This window comes from Athene noctua, chromosome 5 (assembly GCF_965140245.1).
Source record: "Athene noctua chromosome 5, bAthNoc1.hap1.1, whole genome shotgun sequence".
Taxonomy (NCBI): domain Eukaryota; kingdom Metazoa; phylum Chordata; class Aves; order Strigiformes; family Strigidae; genus Athene; species Athene noctua.
In genome coordinates, this window is record NC_134041.1 from 32668877 (window position 1) to 32696384 (window position 27508).

The window sequence follows — 27508 nt, forward strand, 5'->3', positions numbered from 1 at the left end:
AGGCTCCCCATACACTGTGCTGCTCACCCATGTCTGCTGTTGGCTCCTCGCTTTTCAACCCACTCCTCTATGCTCTCCCTTGGACAGTTTTCCTTCTGTTGTTTGTTCTCTGCCCTTCATGTTAGAAAGTCACTCATGGGCATGCCACATAAAAGCACATTGTGAAGGCCAGCAGCTCCCTAATTTGCTCCTCCTAGGAGAGAAGGAGGTACACTGGGGGTCTTCATGGACCAAAACCTATCAACCTCCTTTGGAAGACTAGAGGTTGCCTTGGTGGCATCTACAGCTCAGCAAACGCAAAGAAAGTAGGAAAGGGATAAGTGGGAGACACAGCATGACTCTGAAACAGTGTGCTCCCACAAAACCTGAACATCAGCCAAGGCCAGCCCTGCAACATAAACACGCTCTGACTTATATGGGAGCTTAACAGAAACATCAGAAGCAACAGGGCTCCACAGCTGAACGCCCCCAGCTTGAGTAGCATGGAGAAAGCTGAACCTGGGCCTTGAACTCCCATCTCATAGCATAGCCATGGGGAGGAAAAACTTGAGTGGGGACAGAGAGTTCAGACCCCACCAGTGCCAGGAGAGACAAAGACTTAACCAGAAGTGCTATTGCTTTTTGGTTCCTCTGCTTGCTCTCATTCCCACAGCCATTTTATTTGCCTAGAGCTTTTTGTTTGCTCACAGAGCAGATCCAGGCACTGGGTCTCACACGGTGTCTCGCTGTTTGTCTCACCAGGCTTGGACAATATCCACAAGATCACATCCCAAGGGCGCTATGAGTTGCGAATAGACATGAGGGACGGCCAGGAAGCGGCATACGCCTACTATGACAAGTTCTCCATTGGCGACTCCCGGAGCCTGTACAAGCTGCGAATAGGGGACTACAATGGCACTTCGGGTACATCCTCATTGCTAGCAAGTAGTAGGGAAATCCTGGGACTTGTGGGTCTGAAACTGTAAAGGAAATCCCAATATCTAAGCTTACTTGTCTGGAGCAGCAAGACAAACCCATAGCCCTTTCTGCTTTCCTTCAGTCCATCATGTAAACCATGCTGATAAATCCCACTAAGGACCCAGGGAATTTTCCACTGGGATTAGATATTAAATATCAGAGGCATTGCTGTTCAAAAAAACAGGTCAGTCGTCAGAGGTCTCACTTGGCAATCACTGCAGCTTGCTATTGATGCCATGCTGCGGGGTGTTTTTATCACCCTCCCACAGCAATGGAAAAATCTGAAATCTTCTTCATTGTTTCCTCATGCAGAGGCCAAACACAGTCTACTTTTGCTGATGCGGAAGTCCCAGACACAACTCACTTTTGCAAGGACACTGTCACCCCTGCTTGCTCAGCTGATGCAGTAGCACTAGGCTTAGCCCATCAGAAAATGGTGGGTGATGGAGGGAGGGGGTGTCTTCCCCAAGAAGTAGTAGAGGGATGCAGCTGCAGCCCCTCTAGCTGGGATAGACATGCCCGGTGACTGCAAGCCCCCATGATCCATACAAAGCTTCACCGCCATATACTTAGCGAGGAACCACACACTGTATCTAAAATGCAGGAATTTTCTTATGCAATGTCTGGTAGTTACCACTGGAAGAGAAGACAGGGATCTTGGTTGCGTGCAACAAGGCACTTAATCTGACCTTAAGTTCCAGGGCACCAGGCACCCAACCTATTGCCAAAAATGGCAGTAACAGTGCTGCAGAAACAACTCCTTTCCTTTCCTCAAGCAAGCTCTTCTTCTAGTTGCCCAACCAAGAAGCTTCTGCTCCACCTTGAGCAAAGAGAGACAAGACCAAATGGTTTATTGCCAAGAGGTTTTCTAGCAAGACTCTCAGTGGTTGGACTACACACAGCTAGCATGGATCCACTTCGTATTTTCTTAGGGACCACCAAGGAACATATTAAGAATGTCTCCTGTGTAAGTACATCACTCAGTTGTAATAATGACCATGTTTCACTTTGGCTCTTCTTTCACTCAAAAGCAGCTCACTTTTTCCTAATAAGGAGAGAAGATGAGGTTCGTGGCTTTGGTGTAGTAAGACATTATGCACCTTCCAAAAGGTTCTTACCCTTATCCAAAGGGAGAAAAGAAGGCCAAGCATTTTGGTTCAAGAGGTGAATCATAGGCCTTCTCTGTGAGAAAAAGTTCCCTGTGGCTAACAGGAGGGAAGGAGGCTGAAAGCATCCTGAAGTTATGTAGCAGATCCAGGCTTCAGGAAACCACGGATGCCTAAATCTAGGATTAAATTAATTTCTGAAACGCTGAAATTCAGATCCAAACCCATACAGAATTCTATCTGCCAAACCCAAGCAGCCTCTAAGGTTTGCTATAGTCTGTACTGATCCCAAACCAACAGCACTCAGATGAACCAAATGTGAGCAATTCCAATTAACATTATTCCCAGGCCTTCAGCTGCTTGAGCTGTTGATCCACAGGCTACCACATATACCAGAACATCCTAATTTTCTTCTGAAAAGACCAGAAGACTCAGGCTCCCTCACCCCTAATGGCACCTCTTTCCACAGGGGACTCCCTCAGCTATCACCAGGGCCGCCCCTTCTCCACCAAGGACAGGGACAACGATGTCGCTGTGACCAACTGCGCCATGTCCTACAAAGGGGCCTGGTGGTATAAGAACTGTCACCGCACCAACCTCAACGGCAAGTACGGAGAATCCCGGCACAGTCAGGTAAGGGCAGAGCTGGGCTGAAAGCCTTCAGCATTTCTCCTATCAGCGCGACCAAGCACAACAGCAAGCCCAAGCTAGGGCTGGGGCTGCATGGTCGGTGCACCAGGGTCAGGAGCACCACTGGTATGACCCAACACAAGCTGGAGAAAATGGAACCACCTTCAAATACTTGGGCTGGTGCTTTGTGCCTCACACTGGCTGCCATGGTCATTTACCATGGAACGTTAAGTTCATTTAAAAAAAATACATACATACATAAAGTTTGATCAGGAGCCTTTGAACAGTGGGAAAAACCATCAAGCCAGAGCAGCAGAAGAGTTTCTTGCTCCTGCTGTAGCAAGTTCTTCCTTCTGGCTTCTCTACAGCAGTCAACCTTATTTCCTTCCTCTCCCACTCTAGTTTCATGTTAGGGTCTTTCTTTACCCTGTGCCTTTCTCTCCCTTCTGCCAGGGGATTAACTGGTACCATTGGAAAGGCCATGAGTTCTCCATCCCCTTCGTGGAAATGAAGATGAGACCTTATAACCACCGTAACATCTCTGGGAGGAAGAGACGGTCCCTACAGCTCTGAGCCAGCTGAACCCCCTCCCACTTCCCACCACCTGACCTTTTCTGTCATTTGTTTGTATTTTATAATATGAAAAGGAAAAAAAAAATTACTACTCGTCTGAGATAGCAACCTGCCCCTCACGAGTGCTGGAGGGAACTATGGCACAAGCAAAGGTCATGGGAAAGGAAAGACCTCATTTCTTTGCATCTGTCCCAGAGAAATACCAAATTTCCAGTCTCCCTACCCCAATATTCTGGCCCTTAACAGGAGAAGAAAGAGAGAGAAAGAGACAGACAGATTTTTGATATTTTTTTAAAAGACTTAGCAGTCCCCAGCATACCCTGTTAGAAACGTTTGTCATGGGGCTCATGGGAAAAACTTTCCCCACAGGGACCTCAGTGCATCCATTTCTACCCCAGTCATGGCCAGGGACACTCATCCTCTCCCTGCCTCCCTTTCCTCTCTTGACAGGGAGGTCCCAAGCTTCATGCCGTCCGTAGACACCAACTCCTTCCGCAGGCAGAGGCCTGTCTCTCCTTCTGGCTAAGGGCACATAGCCTGGTCATCCCTCCCCTGCGTGCAGGCACTTTACGCATAGAGACAACGCAAGGATGAGCAAACACAAGTCTTATCCCGTCTCCAGTTTTCACAGATCACACCAGGAGGGCTTGGTGAATACCTGCATGTGTGGGCAAACTCTAAAGAACTCATAGCTCACGTGTTGACCCCACCACAGCCAAAGTCATCCTGTACATGGGGTGCAGTGGAACAAGAGCTGCTCCACCAGCCTCAACCTGCATCATCTTCTCCTCTGAGCTGAACTCATCCCACTTCAGGTGCATGACATCTTCCTGGGTTATGCTGAGCTTGATGGAGGAGAAAGGATTCAAATTAGAGGACTTGGGAGAAAAATCACTACTTGTGATCTTGAAGTCTAGGGCCCATTTCCTCTGCTATTTCCAAATTCCACAATTCTGTCTCTCACAGAGGTCATTGGTCCCAAACCAAAGAATCTCAGAGAAGGATCAGCAACCAAAAGAGCTATCACACAACTGCAGCCCAGACAGCAGCTAGCACAGCCCAGATGCTCTTGTTCAGGGACCTCACATACACAGGGAAGGATAAGGATGCAGCCAAGAGAAGACAAGTGCAAGCTGAGAAATTCCCATTCCCTTCCTTGTCCTACACCATCTCTCTTCACCACCGTCACAAAAGGGACTCAAATCTCAGTGCCTTGGTATCACCGTCTCTCTAACAGGAAATGAACTGTTTCCCCTCCTGGAAGGAAGGCTTAGTCCATTCAGATTTTGGAGCACATCAAGACTCCTGGAAGAACAGATGAGTTCACTCTTCCCATCTTTAATGTTTTTTATCTTAAGGGTGATGGACCCTTCAGATAGCTCTGTCTGCTTTCTGTAATCCTTGACACCACCTCCACATAGCCCAAATGACCACCATGCTGGAGTCACTCCTCTGCCAAGGACTCTGATCAATGCTGGGCATTGTCACTGGCTTGGTCTCAGAGAAGGGACTCGTCCCCACATCCAAGGACAGTGCAGCTCATCGCTGGGTTCACAGCCAAGGGAGCATTACAAATGCTAAACACTGCTTTTTGATTTTATCACACTGAAGCTGCTTTGTCTCAAGAAACATCTTCCAGATGGCAACATAAAGGCATCTTTGCAGTAGCTTATAATTCAGGCCAGTGTCTCTTTCACGGTCATGCTCCTGCATTTTCTGACGTTACTCACCATGGCTGCAGAGATGAAGAAGGGTATTAAGTGGGAAATGAAGCCTCCTTGTCCATGCCACGTACTGGCACACAAAATCATAGCTAACCCCAAGGACCGGATTAGATACAGGGTCCAGCCCTTCAAGTGGTCAGTTTACAAGCTGCAGACCAACCTGGAGGAAGGATGCTGTAGTTCAGCAATATCTCATAGGTAAATGAGGCACCTCTTCTTACTTACCATCAGGATTAAATCAGGCAACAAGTCAACTTGAGGAACAGGTCAGTCAGGCTACAGGTGATGGGATCTCTTGTAGGACATGGCCATTGTCACAGATGGCAGCATGTCACACCTTCCAAGCAACCTGCCCTGTTTTAGGTCCCAAAAGACAACAAGAAGCAGCAGACAGAACTGATTAAAACCTAAGAAGCCTCCTAGTAGACCAGCAGAGTAATACGTTTTCCCAATATCACCAAGAGTTTACAGGCAACAAGCGTCCTAACAAAAGCACTACAGTGCTGGGGTTATAAGTAGGAGCAAATTGGCGATGGATGGCATTATCACCTGCCTCGGATGGTGCTGTTTATCTACCCAGGTGAAAGGAAGAGGCATCAGTGGAAACATGGGAGCTCATCATTCACAATCAAGTGGAAGGCGAGAAGCTCCTCTTTTCAAAGGTAAAATCAAACAGAAAATCAACATACACCAAGCTTTTCCAGGAGATTCAAAAGAAAATCCTCAAAAAGGTTGATTATTCTCTAAATAGATTTTCTAATGTATGCCTCTCCCTCCCTGCTTGTGTCTGTCATTCCTTTTGTAAGTCCTGTAACGAAGATGAAAAGGCCCCGTTGACTCAACTCCATCATCAATTCTGAAGGACGACTCTGGAGATAATATCTGACCTTCCAGTGCCACTATATACCAATGCTGGTCCTTGATCTCAAACACAGTGCCAAGGCGTTGCCTTTCCCTTACCTTGGTGAAATGCAGTTGCTAAAAACTTTTAAAGGAAAGACATCTACATGTGGTGGTTTTTCTCTCCTGGTGATAACCTAACCCAAGCCTCAGCAAACAATCAGCAGCAATGACCTGGTCATTTGGGCCACTGTCCCTTGTTCACATTGTCCATCTACAAGATACAGTTTTCCAGAGATTTATTTTTCATTGTTGCCTGATTAATTTTTCTGGGCAAAGCTCCTGCCAGTTGTTTTCAGCAAATTTTTGCTTGATGCTGATGATACAGAACAGCCAGGTGATTAAGTACAGTCTCTCTTTAGCCTCCATCACTGGTTGGGCAAGCCTTTTTTCTGAATTCATTGTCCAACCAAAAGAAGTTTGGCCCTGTCGCCCATCAGTGTAGCGTTGAGATTGAATGAAGTCTTGGCAACAGGCCTGAAATTCTCAGAAACCTAGCCTGGATCCTGCAGTGTTCATCTTGAGAGACCTTGGCTCCAGCACATGAATCATCACTGGGCTCTGGTGGCTCTTCTGCCACCCAGCTCATATGACCCAGGCTTGCTACAGCACCTAAAAAAACCTTGAAGCTGTTACTCAAATCACACTATCCACTGTGAGATGCCAACTCCCATAACATCAAACAAGAAGAAGCATGTCATGTCCTTAACCCAGCAAAGCACCATGACTGCCGAGGACCCCCATAGCCTTTCAAAGCCATCTCTTCTTTCTAACCCCCAAATCCTGGAAGGAAACACCAAGGGACATTTTCATCGCTCACACAGTTTTGATTTCCCTCTGTTTCCATTCCTGCCAGTCCTCCAAGCCCACCTTTCCACCACGCACTGCACTAAAATGTAACCAAAGAAAAAAAAGGCCTGAAAGGAAAAGCTGCTTTTAGTGAAGTGATCCTTAAGACAGCATTTATAAATGACTAATATGGGGAAAGAAAGAGGTCAGGCCTTCCCCAAAGGTAGCTGGGTTTTGCCAGAAGGATGCTGGAAGAGTGTCAGAGCCACACAAAGGTTGGGAAGAAGCCGTTGCTTCTACTCATCTTTGTATTACTTTACCATGGACATCTCAAAGCATAGCACCAGACTAAATGCCCTCTTGCCCCAAGTTCCTACCTTCTTCCCAAAGTGATGCTTACTCCAGCTGAAGTGTCAGGGTGTGGAAATCACAGCTCATGACACCTTTGTCCCCAGTGGTGCAGCAGGTGAGGGCTCAGGTAGTGGTGTTCCCACACTGGGGTGACCCTGTGCCTACAACAGACTTAGAGTGACCTGCCCAAATACAGCAGGAGTCAGAGTACCTGCCCAGTGCATCGCCTCTGTGCCAGTACATGCCCTTTATGTGGCAGACCCAGAGCCACACTCCTGGTGTGTCCCCACCATCACACCCTGCGATGACCACACACCCCCCGCCCTGTGCCCCCCAGCAACACACACAAGCTTTGACCTTACCAGACACTGCCAGCAAAGAGGTCTCACCCCAAAAAACACTTCAAGTCATGCTTACACCCACTAACAAAGGTCTCTGTCCCAAGGCCAAGCAAGAAGCTCATTCCTGTTTCTGTCAACCAAGCACTCCAGGATGGTCAACAAACTCAACCAAGCCTCTTGAGGACCACCAGTACCCTCCAGGGTCACTTTCCCCCTTCCTTGAACCTGATGGTGCCCAGAGCATGGTGGCAGCTCATTGCCCCTCCCAGGGGGGAGGTCTGCAGTAAGGGGGAGGGAAACACTCTTTCCTGGGGAGATGCTGATGCCCAGAGCTGCCTTGGTACCCAGGCTGCAGCTCTCTAGGTGTCAGTGGTTTCTCAGAAGGATGGTGACGCGAAGATCTAACAAACGAACAAGCAGCCCCCTCTGTACAGGTGTTACCCTGGAATTGTGTTTATTACTTTAAAAAAATTAAAAACCTTAAATAAGAAGAAAGAACGGAGGCAACGAAATCCCTTGGACAGGTTCTGATGAACTCAAACACAAACCAACACAACCAAATGAGGGGGAAGATAAAAGCAAATAAATGCATAAATAAAATAAACAATATAAATAAATAATATATTAAACAACCCTCCCCACCCTGTAATGAAAACTTAGCTCAGAGAATGGGATCAACGCTTGTTAACCATTGTTAACTAGTATTTTTAGTCCTGACCGCTCTTAGGCTATGTATAGTTCCTTTTTTAATGCATTTTCTATACATTAATAAAAGATACCGAAGGAGTGAGCTGTGTGCTTGTCCGGGAGTGCTGTGGGAGCGGGGTTCTGGTGTATCCAAGCCTGGCAGCATCACAGCCGTGACCTCAGTGCATCTCCTGTCCCTAATCCTCATTTACCCCATGGGAGAAGGAGCACGGGGGGCTCATTAGCAGGGATTCACATGCTCTCACCCTCCTGCAAGGTCATGCCCTGCCCCAGTGGAGGGACTCATGTACTTCTGCATCCGAAGCAGCTGGGCACAGAGGCTTGGTTTTTCTCTCTGTGGTTTGCAGCTGAGCTGCAAGGTGTTGCCCAGCCGAGACAGCTGCCCCAGCGAGCCCAGCAGCAGCTGGAAGAAACCACACTCCTCATTCGCAAAGCACACCAAGAAACACAAACTGGGAGGAAGCGAGCACCTGAGGCAAAGCAATGCAATGTGATAAAAAAAAAAAACAAAAAAAACACAGAGGGAGGAAATTTTGGGGACAGCTCAGCGCTGGCTGGTGGTACCATCTCCATCCTTGGAGGTGCTCAAGACCAGGCTGGAGAAAGCCCTGAGCAACTTCATCTGACCCCAGGGCTGTCTTGGGCGGCAGGTCAGACCAGAGGCTCCCCAAGGTCCCCCCTGATCGAATTATCTTGTTAAAATAAATACCAATGAAGTGTCCACAAAGACAGACCGTGCGGCTTGTCCTTTAACACCGGTAAGGCAGGGAGCTGCGCTTTGACCTCAGCCCAGTGCAAGATGCTTCCTTAATAAATTTAGCTACTCCCACAAGCTAGAGAGGCCCTCAGCTCTGCAATTTGCAGCCAGAGAAAGCAAAGCTGCAGTGTAAATGCATGGGAGCAGAGCAAAACAACCCCAAAGTCTTCAATTAGAGCTTTTCTCCCAATATAGACAGCAATCTGTTCTCAGCACGATGGAAATCCCACTGAAAACCAAATTGCAAGGCTATTTCCAGCATAACATGCTCCCAGTGGGAAACAAAAAAAATGTCCAAAAAACAACAACCAACATTGATTTAGCAAAAATCTCTGGGACAAGTATGAATTTCAGAGGATTTTGAAAGTTTCCTCTTATTTCACATGCAGACTTTATTTAGACCTCCTCATCTTAAGTTTTCATGTTTGACATGTAGCCAGGCAGGATGAGAAAGCCTGAAAGAAGCTCTTCTGCCAGACCACTTAAATATTTTCTAAATTTAATTTCAGAGAGACAAAACAGGGGCATTTGCTTTGCAGCAGCTTCTCAACTTCTCTTTCTTTCTCCGATTCAAGAGAAAGAAAAAAGGAAGTCGTAAGCACGGGGATCCCCCACCTTGGCCATGGCCACCAGCACAGCAAAAAGCCAAGCCTGAAGCCCAACAGACTCAACTGTCTGGATTAACTGTTGTCCCTTCATGTCTGAAGGGAGTCAGTGCCATGGAAGACCCTTCAGGCAAGCCCAAGGGCTCTCCTCTGCACATAGAGGATCCAAGGGGTAGAGATGAGTTTGGGATAGAGAGGAAGGGTTGTCATCCCTGTGTTTGTCATCCCAGCCTCCCCCTGCTTGGCTAAGAGTTGGCCCAATGCAGTGAGTGTCATTTGTGGTCCCTTGCAGAAGGGCAGCGCCCTCTACTGTACACTCCATTCAGCATGTCTGGGGCCAAGTGGGACCTCCAGGACCCCCAATCCCTGCAGACAGCCCTTAAAACAGCTCACCTGAAGGAAACACAGACTCCCATTGCAATAACCAGATGCATGAGGTGGGCACGCACCACTTGGAGGTTGGTACCCAGAGAAGGCAGGTGTATGTGGAGCCACAGCATTCATCCTGGCCCATAACCCACCTCCCAGAGTCAGAGCCGTGGCCCAGCTTCATGCTTCAGTTGGGATAAGAAGGGGGTGAGGGCTGGCACAAGCCCTCTCTTAAACATTCCAAATTTTGACTTGAAACCAGGGAAGGATTGCACCAGGGCAGGGTTAGACTGGCTACTAGGAAGAATTTCTCTCCAGAAGGGGTTGTTGGGCGTTGGAATGGGCTGCCCAGGGCAGGGGGGGAGTCCCCATCCCTGGAGGGGTTGAAGAGTTGGGCTGACCCAGCACTGAGGGATCTGGTGGAGTTGAGAATGGTCAGTGTGAGGTTAAGGGTTGAACCGGATGATATTCAAGGTCTTTTCCAACAGAGATGATTCTGTGATTCTGTGACTTAAGCCAGGGAGGTGTTTTGCCCCCCACATCCACCCCTGGGGACCTCCTGCCCCACCACCATCACAGGTGCTCACCAGCCTCATCGCTCTGGGCCCCTCTGCCCTTGCACAGCTCAGAGGCATCTGTACACTCTAGACATGGTCCTGCAGTATCACACATGGTGGGATCTCACACTTTCAGACTCTCCAAGGAATGCGCCTCCTTGAGCAGACCAGGCAGCACTGGCAGGCAGCATGGTCACACTGCAGGCAGCCACGCTCCTCTTTGGACACTTCCAGCAGTTGCAGAGCATCACACTGCCAGCCCCCAACCCCCCCCCCCGCCCCCATCTGCACTTTGTACGGAGATAATTTCATCACAGCTCACAGCCCTCTTACCAAAGTCCCCTTCTTGCATGAGTGATGCTTGGGAACTTTGTTCTACCAGCAAACATCAGGAGGGTGTACAAAGGTTCTCAGCAAGGGCATTGGGCATCCATCCCAAACCTGGAGCTCGAGTAATGCATTCCCAGCAACACACCCTGTAACCTCAGCCTGAAAAAACACAAGGGAAATGCTTGCCCAGGGGCAAGCAGCACCATGGGAGGAGGTGCAATGCCTTCAGGAGCAAGGCTGGAGCAGGTCGATGACGGGGCATCCTCATCCCATGAATTCACAGCTGCTTTATGCCTTGTGGATGTGATTTTTATAGCACCATCTTTAACATTCTGTAGTTTTAATTCTCCCTCATAAGCCTGGATGTGCTCGTCATCCCTTTAAAACCTTCATTCCCATTTTTATATTTTCAACCCCTGTGCCTACAAGCTCTAAAGCTTAATTATGTAGAGCGTAGAAAAAAAAAAATATCTCTTTTAATCAAATCTAAATGCAGGGCTTTTAAATTTCATTGATTTGTCCCCTCTCCCTGGGATGAGGCACGCTGTGAATAGCAACCCACAGGCTTATTCCCCCTTCCCTGTGCTACAGCCAAGGCATCAACATGCAACGATTTTTCTGCTTCCAACCTGTTTCAACAATCTCCCCCACCAAAAAAATAAATCCATATTATATACACTATGTTTGAGGCAAGAATCTAGCTGTGATTAGGGACTTCTTATCGTGGCACTTCTCTCCCTCCCAGTATTTTGGATTGCTTTTTGCTGTTGTTACAGATGTTGGATGTGTGCAGCCCCTCTCTAGCAGGCAACATGCAATGTATAAGCAGGCTCATTCCCAGCAGCAGGGCTAATCCTCTTGCTCCCACCCAGGTTATCTCCCTGGTGCTACTCCTCCATAGGCACTGGCATGGCTGCCCATCGGCAGAGAGGAGCACACCGGGATGCTGGTGGGAACGCAAACTGCTTCTGTTTGCCACAACAGTCCCTTGTCCCCATGCTGTCCCCTGAATTTGGTGACATTACAACAAAAGAGGGATTTGAAGAAAGCAACTCTGCAAATGCTTCTAAGAAAAATCCTCCCCAAAACTGAGAGAAGGGGGGGGATGCAGTGGAAAAGCCTTCCCCTAAGAAGGTCAGGAGAAGGTGTTGGAAACAGGTGGTGGGGAGAGGAGCGGCAGAGGGAACAGGGCTGGAGGAACATCAATGGCAGCCAGCGACCCCGTGCTCCTGGGGACAAGCTCTGGTCCTCCTCCTGTTCCCACATCCCCTGCTGCACGAAGTCATGCTGAAAGCAGCTGGCATCTGCCTGTTCACTGTCTCGTATCAGTTCCTCACCCACGACCCAAGGTCACCTCTCCCCCCAGCTCAAGCGAGACTTTGCGCCTCCAAATAAAGGAACCTACTCTCTCTCATGAGGAGCAGAAAGAGGCAAAACACCCCCAGGAGAAAGGCCTTCGGTGTGTTTTTTCTCTTTCACTCACCACAATTTGCATTTCACTCTCAGTTCCCTCCCCAGGTCGTGGGTAAGCCTCCACCAAGGTGCCCTGCCCAAGCCCTGGAGCCCAGCTACATCCTTCCTCCCAATCCCTCCCACCCCCCCCACCCCCCCACCCACCCCAGTAGCAAATGAGATGAGGAGGAGGAAGACTTTAAACTGTGAAGAGCAAGGGTCAAATAGTCCCCATCCCCAGGCAGGAGCTAAGCTCCAAGGGTAGCACAAAATGTCCTGGCACAAGGGCACAACCTTGGCCAACCACTCCGGTGCCACCAGCCAAAATCCTCATGTGGTCCCAAGCTGAGGACATCTCCAGGAACAGCTTCCCCCGTGGAAATAGCTTACAGAGGGGAAAGGATAATACAAACATTAATAATAATAATAATAATAATAATAATAATAATAATAATAATTATTATTATTATTATTATTATTATTATTATTATTATTATTATTATTATTATTATTTGGCAGCTGCTTATCATTAAAGAAATGGGATGGGATCTCCCTGTTCACCCTGGCTGGGCTCTGGGGGAAGCTGTCAAGCAAGGACAGCTGCTGATTGCTTCTTGATTATCATGGGGCTGAGCCAAAGGAAGGACTGCACCAGAGGGGACAGCAGGTTTTTCACCTAAAAATCAACATTGGCAGATCAGATGCAATACTCACCTGGCACGGGAAACCCTTGGGAGTGGCTCCTCCAGGAGAAGGCAGGAGCTACCACTTCCATCTGCTGAGGGCACACGCTGGTTCTCAGGGACACTGGGGCCATGTCCAAGCATCACACACTCCTCTGTCTTCAGTTCACACCTCCCAGAAATCCAGCCCTTGAGAGGTGACAGGAAGATGCTGCCAGTTACCCCCAGAGCACCCCATTCACCGATTTTGTTTCCTGTCCTTCACCTAACTGATCCTTAAGCCATTCCCTAAATGGGAAGGCACCATGTCACACTGCCAGGACCCACCTGGCCCTAGTGCTTTCCCCACCTCCCAGCATGTCTCCTCTCCCTGCCGCCAGCACTGCCCATAGGATTTCCTCAGGAAGGAGTTCCTGAAGGCTCACACACACAAAACAATCATCAGCTCTAAAATAACAAAGAGCTCTACCTATGAGGTTTGCTTTCCTTCCAAACCCCATGGCACATACTGAAACACACCCCAAGCAGAGACACATGCCCTCCCTCCTCCCCAAACACACTCGAGTCCCCATACCCCATCTTTACTCAACACAAGCCCCAAGCAGAACTTGAGAATGCACCCAAAGACCCTACCTTGCTCCCCACCCCAGCCCTTTCTTTCCCCTAAGCACCAGGGAGGGATGCTCCAGCAGATCCAGACACCCCTCAGCAAGCCCAGCTGCACCCAAAGCCTCCTAGGTGATGGGTGGAGAAGAGGCAGCCCCAAAAACCTCACCAGTTTGGTGAGTCTTGCTCCTCTAAGAGCAGCCTCTCCCCCATCACTGCCCACGTGGGACAGAGCCCCAGGCACTTAAGAGCAGCCTCAAAACAGCACATTAGCACCAAGGTGGGATGACATCTGAGACCAACCCTTCCCCAGGGCTCCCCCCTACCTGAGCGGACAGAACCTGGCAGGCGCCAACCAAGGGAGAGGAGGGGGTGAAGCAGCTGCCATGGAGCAGGCCAGCCCCAAAACACCAGCTCAGTGTTTGTTCTCCACCACGTCAAGGGTCACCATCCCATACCTTTCCATCCTGCTCCTGCCTCCCCATTCTCTTCCAAAGCCGGAAAACCCATTGCTGATTGTAAAGTAAATACCAAGGGCTGCTATTTTTATCCAGCCTACGACCAGGCCTGCTTTATTTTTGGTGTTTAAACTGCAGACGGTTTTTTGTGGGAGGGGGAGAGGGAGGGGAAAGGCATAAGCATGGGGGAAAAATGAGAGGAATGTTTCTCCGGGAGCAGAGTTTTCCATTGCTTACTTTAAGTTAGGCTAACATCTGCAAACAGCAATCACCACTGGAGAGCAGAGCAAGCAGCTGGGAGGAAAGGTGTGATTGTGTCTGCAGTCACTTCACATCTCCTCTCATCCCACCATGCCGAGAAAAACCCAAATATACCGGCCTCAGGTGCCAGCTAGGTGTTACCAAGGCAGAAGTGAAGCTCCCAGCTGTGTACGGGGGTAAACTGCTGAATTTTTTTCAAACATCTGAATCCAATGAAACAAGGGGGAAACAAGAGAGTGTTTCTATTTGCAGTGTAAAAGTAGTAGTGTTTTCCAAATAAAATGAGGGGTTGAGCAGAACTTGAAGGAAATGAAAGATCGGGGGGCTTTTCGGCATGGGAAGGACTTTGATTTCACATGGAAATAAGGAGTTCGGAAAGGATGAGTGGAAAATGGGCTGGAGGTGGGATTTCATTTCCAGCTGGTCCCAGGCCTGGACTCAGAATGACATCCCATGATGTGACAGGGGCTTGTCTGGTATGGACTTACTGGTTCCTGCACCAGCAAGCAGGGAGAGGTGTCATCTGGAGCTGCAGTGATTCAGCAGCGGCTGAGTCACAGCTTCCTCTCACCCGTTCAAGTTTCTGAAAAACAAAATGTGATCCCTTGGAGCCCAGATATGCTGGATACCAAACAAAACTAGGAGGTGGCAGGTTCAGACCACACCCCCCCAAAATGTACTTTTTTCCCACATTGCGTGTGAAGGAGCCATGGAACTCCTCACTGCAGGAGACATCCACAGGTTCAAGCATCAAATAATGTTTAGATTCTTTCAAAGCATCTCCTACGGACCACTGCAGGGAAGAGGAAACTGGGCTAGACAGAAATGTCATCTGACTGATTATATTTGTATATTCTTGCATTAATTCTAAGTTTCTTTAAGTCTATCCAATGCTTCCCAACTTGGTTTAATGGTATCGCTATAATCAAGACTCTCCTTTACAAGTAGCAGCATCACGAGAGGTTTAAGAGATGTTATCGGTGCCCACCAGCTCTGCCAATTTGTCACAATATTCCTGCTTGAAGTCAAGTGTACGCCAAAGAACCGTGCTTGGAGGGGCCCCCAAAAAGCCAAGGAAGGTGCCCAGACCAGCAGCTCCTCCCTCAGTGACGCCTCTGCCAAATTAAATTAGCAACAAGAAAGCTGCAAGCCCCAGAGGGACTGTTTGCCCAGGGAACAAAGCAAATCTCTCAGCTGCCACGGCAGCAGCACTGCCAGGGACAGGCAGGGCTTTCAGCTCCCTCGACCCCGGGGACAGGCACTCTCGAGCCCAATGCCTCTGGTCAGGCTCACCCTTAGGGAGCTCTAATAATAAATATTTCCAGGGAATCCTATTAGGTGGTTTCAAAGGTGACATTACACTATCTGGCGCTGTAGGGTGGCCACATGTCCCTCAGGTGACTGCCAGCACTCAGGTGGTTTCTTCTGCGTGTTTTTGTAGGGGGATTTGGTACCTGCAAATGAGGGAACTGCTGCAGCTCAGTGAAAGGGGAGAACCGTGATCAGGTGAGCTGGGATCAGGTGAGCTGGGATGTAGTGAGCCATGAACACGGTGCAAAGTCCTGGGATCTCCATCCTGTAGCATAAAACCAAGGAAAAATTTCCTGGTGTTAACAAGCAGCAAATTTTTAGGTAAAAAAGGTTTGGTACTTCCCACAGCCCAAAGGCAGAGGCACTTAGCACAAGCTGTAGCCAGCAATATGCACTTCTTGGGGTCTGTCACCCCTCCAGGCTCAGAACTAGAATGAAGGCAGCAGGAGGGAGGGCAGTGAAGACCATCAGGGCTGGCAGGCAGCTTGCCTCCATCCCTCCACCCCTCCTCTCTGCCCCTCTTTCCCTCTTTGTATTCCCAGTGCAGGTTTGCTCCTGGCGCTGCCAGACCATGGCACCAGGAGCACAGGGCTGTTTTCCAGCAGCCTTGAAGGGTCAGGCAGCCCCGGCTACCCCAGCCCAATGAGTTAGCACCGAGGCCAAAGTGGAAAAGCAAATCTTCTAACTCTGGAGTATGACGGGCAAGCATGAGGGTTTTGCAAGCTGAAAGGATTCAAACCAACCAGAAAAATTCTAGCAAAACATTTTTCTAGTCACAGCTTGCCCAGCTGTTAACATCACAACTCTGTGTGGAGACTGCTCAGCCCTAGAATGGAAAGCAATCGGGATCCAGTGATTCCTGGATATCCCTCATACGGAGATTTAAAAAAAAATAAGATGGAGAGAAAGCAGCAAGTGGAAATTGGGGGAGGGGGTGGGGAGGTGGGATCCAAATTGAACTGAAATCAAATTTTGAAAATCTCAAAACACTACGTGACCTTGGAAAGCCTTCCTCGGGTCAAACCATCATTTATTATCTCCATGGGTGCACAGCACCCTTAGTGCTGCCAGGCACTGCCCTCGGAGAGCAGCCCCCAGGGCACCCCCGTCCCGTGGGGATGCTCGGTGTCCCCCCCCCCGCGCTTGGCTGCAGTGTCCCCTTTCCAGGAACAGAGCGTGGGCATCGGGGCGTTGCGGCGGTGTCAGGGTGCAGGGTGACAGTGATGGCCCTGCTTTTCAGGAGATGGAGGTCTGCCCTGTCCCAACAACAGGAGCGGCATTGCCGCCCCTGCAAACCCCCACCGCTGCCACACCCCCCCCCCCCCCTCCAAAAAAAAAAAAAGCTTTTGGGGAAACCTCTGCAGCACCAAAGCGCAGGCCTCCTTCCTGGCGAGGCGAAGACTTTGTTCTTTCCCTCTTTCCAGCAACTTCTGGCATACTTCAGAGCCGGTTTTGTCCCTAGCACCCCCGCCCTGTGCCTCTTTCCTAGACTAAACAACCCCAACTCTGCCAGCCCTTCCCCAGCGCCCGCGGCCGGCGAAGCACCGGGGTCTCCCCCTTGTCGTCCCCCCCCGCGCAGTTTTGGGGTTGTGCTGGGGGGTGGGTGTCACCCCGGGGAGCCCCAGGTGGGGCCGGGCGGGCGGCGGGGCCGGGCCGGGGGCGGAGGCAGCCGGGCCGGGGCGTCCCCTTTCCTCCGGCCGCCGGAGCCTCCGCCGGGGCGGGCGGGAGGACGAGCGGGGCCGCCGGCGCAGAGGTAGGTTGGCCGGCGGGGGTGGGATGGGGGCGTCCCCGGGAGCGGGGTGCCGGGGGGAGCCGCTTCCCGCAGCCGCCAGCCATCGCCCGGCCGGGCTGGGCTTCATCCTTGGCTTGGAGTTAGCCAAACTCAGGGCTTTTCTCTGTGGGTTTTTTTTTTTTTAATTATTATTTTAAAGCCACATCAAGTGCTGCCCGTAACCCCGCGAGCAGGCAGCAGTGTAGGCTGCTGCCTCCCGCGGCGGGGTCGGCTTTGGGGCTGGGGTTTGGGCAGGGGCGCTGGGACCGTGGCACAGGCGGGTGGGGACAGTGGCACTCGGAGAAACGGCGAGGAAGAGCAGCTAGCTCTCAGGGGCCGTCGGTCACCAGAAGGGCCTGCCCAGCACCGGGGGTTTCGGGCGGCCAAACCTAGAGGTAAGGCTGCGCCAACAAATTGTGCTGTTACTTCTCCCCTCGAGAGCCACAGGGCTGGCCCAGGTGGCTGCAGTCCCCTGAAACCAAAAATGCCTGTGAGCCACCCCAGGGAGGGCCCTGAGAGGGCTGGGGGGGGGCGCCTGCCAGCCCGGGGCGGGCAGCGCTGCCTCTGCCATCATTTAGAGGAGACCAGGATGGCTCAGGGGAGCTCCCGGTGCTGGCAGGGGTGACAGCGGTGGTTTTCTAAAAGCAAACCTGGTCTTTTGATCAGGAGTTGCCCCGATCCCGGAGCTGATGGCAGCCGTGTGTGTTGCAGATGACCATGGCGGAGCGGGCTCCAGGCAGCCGCTTGCAAAATAGTTTCACTTTAACCCTGTTATCCAACATTCATATCAGTAGTTTTCCAAATCACTCCCTTTAGGGGATGAAAGCTAAATGAAACTTGCCGCTTCTGGCTGGAAGGTTTGATGGCAGCGGGAATAAGATTAAGCTTTAGTTGGTTTTGTTTGCTGGGTGGTCGCTTTTGGGTTTTGTCTTTTAACGTTTGCGGAAGGTCTCTGGAGCCTGCTATGAGTTCCGGGAGACCAGCGGCAAAACTTATTATTCACCATTTCCAAAACAGTAACGTGCAATCCCAGCTAAGGAAACTGCTCACCCTCAGTGTCAGGTTTCATTCAGTTTTCCTTTAAGTCTGCAGGTGCAAACAGGAAAATAGATGTCACTCTTGTGTGTGCGTAGCTGTGTCTCTGCTGGTTGTGTCTGAGAGCTCGCAGGCTGAGAGAGAAGTTACCCTCTCTTAGCCTCACCCATAGCTGTCACTGCCGGTGGATAGTGGGTGTAAAGCTGATAGAAACCAATGACTGAAGGAAAGGGTCAAGTTTAATGTTGTGAAGCCTGCTTTGCACGGCTTAGCATCAGTTCCATAAAGTGAGGTCTCACCCACATTAAGGAAATGGGTGTGGCTGCACGTCAGACACTTTCTTGTCACCTCGGCCTGCAGGTTGGTCATCCTCCAGCTGTGAGTGCCTCCTGCTCTCAATGTGGATGCATGGAGAAGCACCTGAGAGCGAGCCCACTCCTACCCGAGCCTGTGTGTCAGCCAAGAGGAGCGGCTTGGGCTTTGTCAGGCTGGAGGGAACTTCACAAAGATGTAACAGCCTGTTGAGGGTTGAGCCTAAAGGACTTAACTTGCAAAATCAGGCCCTAAAATATCTCCGGCGGTCTTCCGTCTGCCACAAGTGAACCTGCATAGTAGTTTCGAGCCCTTTGCCCCCTATTTCCAGTGAACTGCAATTTTTCTGCGAACTCTACCTCCATCCCCAGCCGCTGTGGTTGCTCTGCAGCACACAGGATGTGGGCAAGCCAGCATTGCCAAGGCAACCCCTCTGTTTTGATTTCCCCATGCTCAGGCTGGCAGCCTTTGCCCCTCCAGCTCAGCCAGGCAAGCCATGCACGCTGATGGGTTGTGGTGCCATCCCAGGCCAGCCCTCAAAAGGAACTTGTTTTCCACACACAGTTGCCCATAACTCCGGAGGAGTGGCAGATGCTCCCCACCCTTGAAAAAACCGGCTCCTTCAGAGCCAACATGGATTAAAGAACCTCATGTTGGACGCCCAACTTCGATTAAAACTTACACAAGCCACTCAAGCCCCAGCCGTGTAGAGCTGCCATCCACCCCTGGCCGCAGGATCGCAGGAGTGAGTTACCATGACTTCTGCCAGCACCGGCTACCCAAAACCAAAGAGCTTATTTAGCAGGGCGTTGAGCAGCCCTCCCCAAGATGCTGCCCTGTCGCCCAGTGCCTCCCTGGCCCCATTTTTTTAGTCCCATACCTGAACCCAGAAAAACAGCCGGCCTCCCAGCTGCAGCTCCATGGGCATGGGGCATTCGGTTCAGACCCAAGGTGGACCTCAGCACAGCTCACCCTGTTCATCCTCTCTCGAAGGGGAGATGCTGCTGTACACCAAATTGATCAGCAGCGCGGATTTTTCCTAAGTGCAGCTCCTTGCTGCGCCTGCAGACTTTCAGCTGGTGATGGGTGGCCTTGGGTAACCCCTCTGCCCTTAGAGTTACCAGCTTAAAAGGCACCAGTTTTTCTACTTTTCCCTCCCCCCCCTTTATTTTTAATGCTAAACTGAAGAACCACTTTATTTAGCACACAGACATCCCTTCATCTCCAAAACAAAAGGCGATGCACACACGAAAAGAAAAGGCATTTGAAAACCATCTGCATAGCCATGCTGAAAGGTGGCCCTGGGATTTTGGCGCTGCCTGCTTGGGGTGGTGGCAGGTACCTCTGCCTTACCCTGGCAAGGGATGCTCAGCCCCATCCCTGCTGCTCTGGGCTTGCCCAAGGCGGCCACATGTCCCTGCTGGGCACTTCCCAGGAACAATCAGTGAGGGCCTCAGCAACGCGTTCAGCTCCGGTTTAAAGTGGAAACATTTCAAAGGGCTCTGGTTTTGTTTTGGTTTTTTTGCTTGCTTGCTTTTTTTTTTTTTTTCTCTGCAAGCAATTAATTACCAGTTTAAAAGGAAGTTCCAGCCCTCCTTTCCTCTCCAGAAGTTTAGAGGCAATCATTTAAAGCAGCTCAGCACAGGAATAAAATTGTACATCCTGTTTTGTCTGAAATTAAGGCGGTTGTTGTTTTGGGATTTTTTTTTTTTAACTTCTTTTTTGGAGTGAAGTGTGTCATAGGCATCCAGTATTCCTGCCTGGATGATGAGCTGTCAGGATATTTATGGATAAATGGCAAACCTGCATCACACAGATGATTCAGGCCAAGGAAAAACTGCTCTATTTATTTGTGTTGCCGTTTAACCTTTATTACAGCTGTCCCAAAAAAAGGCCTTGGCGAGGATGAAGGTTGGGACAGGGAGCAGTTTTAAGAAGCAGCTCTCACCACTTCCCCCGTTGCCCTTTGTAATGCCTACAGGCAGCAGATAGCAGCGACCAGCACCCAAAGAGCTCTTGCTTGTCTCCCCGGTGAACAAAAGCAGATCTGTAAATGCTCACCGCCGGCTCCGTGAAGGGGGTAGGAAGATTTCAGTCTCCGAGCCCTCAGTGGTAGCCCTTGATTTCTCAGATGGGGACAGCGGTGATACCACTGTCTCCTAAGGGAATGAAACAATGCAGGGAGCAGCTGCTCTCCCGCATCCAGAAGGCTGCTCAACAGCAGAGGTGGGGTGGAAAATGCTCTTCTGTGTCTCGCAACACTGTCCCTCCCTCCTGGGTGCATGCCTGTCACCCCCACCATCCTGCTTGTCTACCTCCAAAAAAAAATACCCACCCTATATATATTTTTTTAAAATTCCCCTTGTAGCAAGCAGAAACTGGAAGATGCAGCAGACTGGACAAAAATCCAGCAATAAAACTGAAGCTACAAACATCTTTGTTTAGCCAAAGCCGAAACCACCTCCCAGAGCACTGTGTTTCATTTGATAAATCTCAAATGAGAGTTTTTTGGAAAGGCACCCACAGAAATTTATGCGCTCATTTTCAGCATATTTCTCACATCTATGTTCAAAAGAGAAACCACCAGCTAACTGGGGCCGGCTCAGCTACGCTCTCATGCAGATTGGAACAATAAATTCGCAGCAGTCAGTCTGTTTCTGTGAGGGGCATGGGGGATAAACCCCTTCTTTTTAATAGGTTCTGAGCACTCAGAACTCACAAACTGAGAATTCAGTGTCTATGCTGAAGGATTCAGCTCTTGGGGTCATGGCAATCAGGTCTAAAAGCCAGCAGCCATGGGCAGCTGGTGAAACAAGACCCCGTACAGCTTTGTAAGTCGCAGGATGGTGTTTCCAAAGGCAAGTTTTCCTTTGGGAGCTGCCTTTTCAGGGGCTGCCCACCAGCTCCCGCCTCAGCAACAGCACGAGGGCTATGGTTACGGTTGAGTGGGACTCGTGGTTTCTTTTTTAGGCGAGGCTAGTAGCTTTGCTGTTCGTTAGGAGGTAGGGTGTAATTGCAAAGCAAGGCGGGAGGATGCACAGAGCATCCTTTAGCAGGTACCACAGCAACAATAAATGCAATTCAAAGCAAGAAAGGGCAACGCTACAGGCAAGGAGGCTTTAGCCAAAACCAGCCGGGGTCCCCTTCTTGTTCCTCCCTAGAGGCACCCAGGCTCTAGGCTCTCTTCTCCAAAAAAGGAAGCAACACATAATCCTATAAAAAATAGAATTTGCTACACCTAACCCTAGAAAGAAACATGCAGGAATAGCTCTGGTCTGTGTCCAAAGAGCTGCCAGAGGGAAAGTCAAAGAGTCGCTGGTCACAGGGGACAAGTAGAGCAGCCCCTCTGGGACACCTCTAGAGTTCAGGCTGTACTTCTTTTTGTTATGTGGAAGTGTTGGCTTTCCTTTTACTATGCCTCAGTTTCCCCTCCTGTACACATGTGGATTTTGACATTCCCTCAAGAAACTGCGGGGCCTGAATCCCGAAGGCTGGCAAAGACACTGATGGAAAATGCCAAGCAAGGGTGAAACATGGCATTACAGCCTGATGTTGCTCCTGCCAGCTCTTAATCTGTACAACCTGTAATTTAGTGACCCCACCATTGAACCAGAACTTCAAAGTCATGGCACAAAGTGCCCTGCCCTACTCAGAACCCCTGGGGAGCTTTGCCTGGCCCCAGGAGAGGAGGAAAGCTGTGAGAAAAGGCAGCAGATCCCTGCCCCTGCAGGAGGGCTTCCCCAGGAGCCATACTGCTCAGCAGCACCTCTCCCTCCCAGAGGGAGAGGAAAACCTTACGTCAGGCCTCAGAAATGCTCCTCGGCCCTACCCAAACCCTTGGAGCAATTCCCAGGTGAGGCAAGGCGGCGGCTCTGCCATCCCCAGCCAACCCTTGTCCTCCCCCACTACTGCTTTTGCAGCCAGCCCCAGATGCACAGAGGCAGCTGTGGGTGCCTGACTACCACCTACGAGTCTCACTGACCACAGCCCTCATCGAAAAATCCAGGTAGTTTAACTGCAGCCCCCATCCCAAACCTGCCAGCAGTGCCCCAGGTGCCAGAGCAGGAGGACCAGACCCCAGCATGGTGTCTGGGACAGTCCCACTGTGCCTCTGTGCTGCCTGGACACAGGGCAGTGCCCTTCCCACAGCAGCTCAGCTGCCTGTCTCAGACCACAGACCATAAGAAATGGTCTGTCCAAACCAGACAGCCCATCCCAGGGTGGATCAGGGATAAGGAGAGACCTCTGACATGTTGAGTCCCAGCTCGGATGGCAGCAGTACTGCTCTCCGCAGCAAGCCCTTGCCTGGACCAGGCAAGTCCCTTCCTAGACAGGAAAGGTCCTCCTGCAGACAGTGTTTGCTCTGCTAAGAGATAAGCCCTACAAAGGGCTAATGAGAGCTCCATGCTGTGGCTGCCAAGTGAGGGTTGAGATGTATATCCGGGGGGGGGGGCAGGATTTGTGCTCAAGTAGGGATGCCCAAAGCCCTCTTCGCCCATGCCCATCTCATCAAGAATGAACCCCAAGGGGAGGTTGGCAGGTTGTGTTCCTCAGATGGGGACACCCTAAGGGAGGTGGCCGGCAGCATGGCCCAGCCCCTGTAACAACCAGACCCCTCTGCGGCAGCAGACCTCACCCTGCTGAGGCTTTAGCTGTGCTGGCAGGTCCATGGAGAAAATTGCTAAGGGAGCAGGCATCTGATCCGTGTGGTTTCCTGTCTCTGCAGGCACCATCAAGGACACTGGTGAAGCCCACTAACTGCTTACAGAAGCTGAACGTATCCCACGGGCCCTTCAAGCAGAGGGAGCAGCACAGGCAGCCTGCCCATGAGCCAACATGGAGCAGAAGATCAGCTCTTTCTTTAATTCCATCTTGGAGCTCATCCGCACCAAGCATGAGGAAGGTGTCTTCAACACTGTCTGCTTGGCCGTGCTGTTGGGTCTGCCTTTTGTCGTTCTCATTGCGTTCATCTTCATCTGCTGCCACTGTTGCTTCTGCAGCCAGAGAAGAGAAAGCAGAAAGAAAGGTAGCCCCAGCAGCAATGGGCAGCTACACACCGAGAGGAACAAGAAGAAGAAGAAGAAGAAGGATGAAGAGGACCTATGGATCTCAGCTCAGCCCAAGCTGCTCTTGCTAGACAAGAGACCCTCCTTGCCCATCTAGCGGACAGGAAGGCGTTCAGGCCCTCCCCTCTGAGATGCCACCAGTCCTTAGCTGGGCACTACGAGGGGCAAGGAGATGCCAAAGCTGCTGCCACTTTATGGTGACTTTCAAAAGAGGCTGAGCCTGGCGGCTAGCCAGCACATTGAAGGGCTGGCAGAGAGCAAGGCAGTCGGGCACAGGTTTATGCAAGCCCCTTCTCCCTGCCCATGACAGCGCGCCCAAGGTCAGAGACCCCTGCAGAGGGCAGGCGTGCAGGCGGCCACACGCCCTGCTGAGCACACAAGGGTGATCTGCCACTGGGCCGTACGTACCTCCCGCCACGAGCATGACGCACACGCACTGGGCTGGCACGCAGCGAACTGGGTGCAAGGCTCTCCCGCTGTGCTCACATGCGAGCGCACACACCATGGCACAGGCGAGGGCGCGCAGGACTACGGGCAGGCAAAGGCCGAGCTGCCTGCACACTGTCCCTGCACAAACATGGCCGGCTGCTTGGGAAGTAAGTGCAGGTGTGCCTCACTTGCTTGCCTTGCTGCGGAGATGGCAGAACTTTACTGTCTAGACTCCATCTGAACCCAGCTCATGTTGGAGAGGCAAAGCAAGCTGAGTGCAGAGTTATCGCGCAGCTCAAAGATGTGCCATCTTCCTGGCCACCAAACCAAAGGCAACTGAGAGCATCTGAAGCCAGATACCCTCAGCCCAACCTTAGAAACCTCAAGACACCATCTTAAGGCAGCAAGGCAGAAGGACGCATTGCCACCCAGGCTAGAGGCAGGGAGGAGAGAGGAGACTGCAAGACCAGCCCTTTTGCACCAGCACTTAAAAACAAAAAATCTTCCTTGAAAGACTGTTTTATACAGACTTGCCTTGCCACTACGCTACTGCAAGAGCAGAAACGCAAGCTGAGGCTGTGTAAAGGCTTAGCTACGGACATTATTTATTGAATGACTACTAAGGAAGAGCAGGACCAAAGGCCCCTCTGTTGTGGGGCTAGGCACACTGAAGCAGTATTGAAGCAGCAGACATGTTTTCCCAGCACACTCGGCCATCCCCTCTCCCTGCAGCCCTTTTCTAATGCACTGGAGACACAGACCCATGAGCACACGCTGCCGCCAGCTGATGCCATACAGGCAGCTCTGGATGCCACACAGAGGGTTCCTGCACGGCTGTCAAGCCGGCCAGCTGGGATTTGGGATGTGCTGTAGGAGTAGAGGGGAGTGAAGTTCACGCCTGCAGTCACCCCTTACCCCGTGATGCACTATACAACTGGACCCTGCATCCTTCTCCATCCTCATCTCCCTCAGATGTGCAATGGCTCAGCCGGGCACAGCAGCTAACCAGAGCACACAGCTCTCACCCTTGCTCTGGTTTTGACTCTGCTCTCTCTAGGCCTACATGCCCAGCCTACCTCCTAAGGAGCTGGGGGTCTCCTCTTCCCCCAGCTCTCCACCCTGCCAGGCTCTGTCTCCCCCAGCTTGTTTTCCCAGCAAGAGATGCATGTGCGTGAAGAGAAGCCCCATCGCATCTGGTCTTCGCCTTGTGTCTGTACACTGGATGTTTTCCTCCCATTTTCTTCCAGTTCTTACACTGCTGGAGCAGACCAGAGCTGCCAGCCAGAGCTGGACATCTGGGGACGAGCAGCCAAACCCACACGGGCAGGCCTGGATGGAGCTGCTGGTCATGACTGCTTCCAGTCCAGGAAAGGTGATGCTGCCTTCCCCCCTGCTCCCAGGGCACACACCGGTGGGGGACAAAGCCACCAGTTAGAAGCGGCTGCTTGTGCCACCCAGTCCCAGCGCAGCCTGTTTTGTCCCACACAGACAGGGCAGTGATGTTAACATCACGTCACAGGGTTTGGCTGCATGCGGCTGTGCTGGTAACAGCTGGGAAGGCCAGGCTCCTCTTCACACAGCCCTTTAAATTGACCCCGTATGTGCCTTATTTTCTAACTTGCTTTGTTAGCACTGAAATAAGTGACTCCCTTCTCTTCCAAAACAGGAAGCAACACATAATGCTATAAAAAATTAGGATTTGCCACACCTAATCCTAGAGAGAAACATTCAGGAATAGCTCTGGTCTGTGTCCCAAACCCTCAGTCCCCCCAGGATGCTGGAGAACCAGCACTGCACTTGTATTATTCTTTCTTTCTTCCCTCCTTTCCTCCACCCAGGTACTTTCCCTAGCCCTCCTGCCTCTGTGCTCACCAAGTGGGCCAAGCAGCCTCCTTCGGCAGGCAGAAGAGCTGCCCACACAGGTGCTCCTGCTGCAATCCACAGGCACCAGCAACCCTAGAGGAAGGGTGGTGCTGCCTGGGGGGGGGGGGGAAAAATCAGAGTCAAGGGAAACGCAGTGGGAGGCAGAGGCTTACTGGAGCAAGCAGGGGCGTGGAGGCAGCCGGTTTAGGCAGAGTACAGGCTACCTGATGCGGAGCTTCTGGGCTTTGCACTGCTCCCTGCGAGAAGGTTCTTCTCCAGAAAGGTTAGTGAGTAACGTTTCAAGTGAGGGCAACTAATTTCTACAAGAACCAGAGAACTGTTTAGTAAATGTCTGTTGTGTCACATGTAACATCTCCAGTCTGGGCTTTGGGGAGTTCAGAGCCAGGTCTGAATTTCAAGAACCTACCAAAAGCATAATTGGAATTCACCCCTGGGCTGGGAACAGAGGCACCGGGATACGACCCTGCCCTCATCCAGCCAGTCTACACGCTGCAAAGCAGTGGCGCCAGCTCGCTTGAGGGCTGCTCTTCTAGCCAAACCATGCACTGAATCAGCTGTTTGAGACAAAAGCAAAAGAGCAGCGACAGCCTGAGTGCCCCAGGAGCTGTCACCCATCAGCTGGGCAGCGGTGACCCTGCAGCACCCACATGAACAAGGAGGCAGAAGAATGGTACAGAAACCCCCCTGCATGGGTCCCTGCTCTCCAGACACCACCGCACTGCCTCCCCACCACTGCATTTCAGTATCAACCTTTTACTTCCTCAAACAGTCCTTGCAACAGGGTAAAACACCCAAATTCTTTGCAATTTATTTTAAGAACAAAAATAAATTACTCTCAAACTGCAAAAAAATGCTGTGTCTCTAGCTTTCAGTCATGTGTTTATTTTCCTGGGGAAATCTTTCTTGTATCTGCATCCTGGCCCTAAATAAGACACAGGGAGAGCTCAGCGGGCAGAAGCTGTGCAGGCGCTGCCTGCAGCCAGCTGTGCAGCTCGGAGATGTTTTCTTAAAGAAACAGCTTAGCTTAATCAAGTTTAATGGCCTTGCCTTGTTAATGAACACAAGCCAAGCTCCTCTCCCTAAGGGCAAGAAGTAGCAGGAAGAAGAAAAGCAGTGTTTGTGCACTGCAGGAGGTGGGTAGGGAGAGAAGGTTTTTTCCCTTCCAGACTAGTTAACCCCAGTTGGTTTTGATCAGACAAGGATTTCACGGTGTCTGCAGCTTCTCACAGCTGTCTGCATTAGCCAAGTCGTAGGACCAGGCCTGCACCTCTGCTGGGCAGAGCCTTTCCAAATCATGCACCACAGATCTCTCCCTCCACAACAGCAAAAATAAATCTCCCTCTCACCTGGATGCTGCACCAAGCTGCACCTTACCCAGAGCCAAGGCTCTGGAAGAGCCAGGGGGGAAGAAGTGTGCAGGACCACAGCGACAAGCAGCTAGAAATGGCAGACACGTACTTTTTGGCAGAAGGAATGAGCAACACACACTTTGCTTCTCTCCAGATGGCAGCCCTGCGCACCGGATTCAGGGCCAGGTGCCCTT

The 27508-nt window shown here is 51.1% G+C and overlaps 2 protein-coding genes across 4 annotated transcripts in view; both read left to right on the top strand.

Moving 5' to 3' along the window:
* The window catches only part of TNR (tenascin R), an 81270-nt gene extending 73121 nt beyond the window's left edge, over positions 1-8149 (top strand). For both annotated transcript variants that reach the window (XM_074906984.1, XM_074906985.1), the window contains 3 exons: positions 742-903; positions 2533-2696; positions 3147-8149. In XM_074906984.1, the coding sequence (XP_074763085.1) occupies positions 742-903; positions 2533-2696; positions 3147-3266 (446 nt within the window). In that variant the 3' untranslated portion in view covers positions 3267-8149. The remainder of the gene's footprint in view (positions 1-741; positions 904-2532; positions 2697-3146) is intronic.
* Positions 8150-17170: 9021 nt separating this feature from the next.
* Positions 17171-26787, top strand: KIAA0040 (KIAA0040 ortholog). Of its 2 annotated transcripts, none has more exons than XM_074908294.1 (2): positions 17171-17221; positions 23313-26787. In XM_074908294.1, exon 2 carries the CDS (start codon positions 23423-23425, stop codon positions 23747-23749), a length of 327 nt encoding a protein of 108 aa, XP_074764395.1. In that variant the 5' UTR covers positions 17171-17221; positions 23313-23422; the 3' UTR covers positions 23750-26787. The 2 variants fall into 2 exon arrangements, with proteins under 2 accessions (XP_074764395.1, XP_074764396.1); XM_074908295.1 differs by lacking the exon at positions 17171-17221 and adding an exon at positions 17526-17634.
* The last annotated feature ends 721 nt before the right edge of the window (positions 26788-27508 follow it).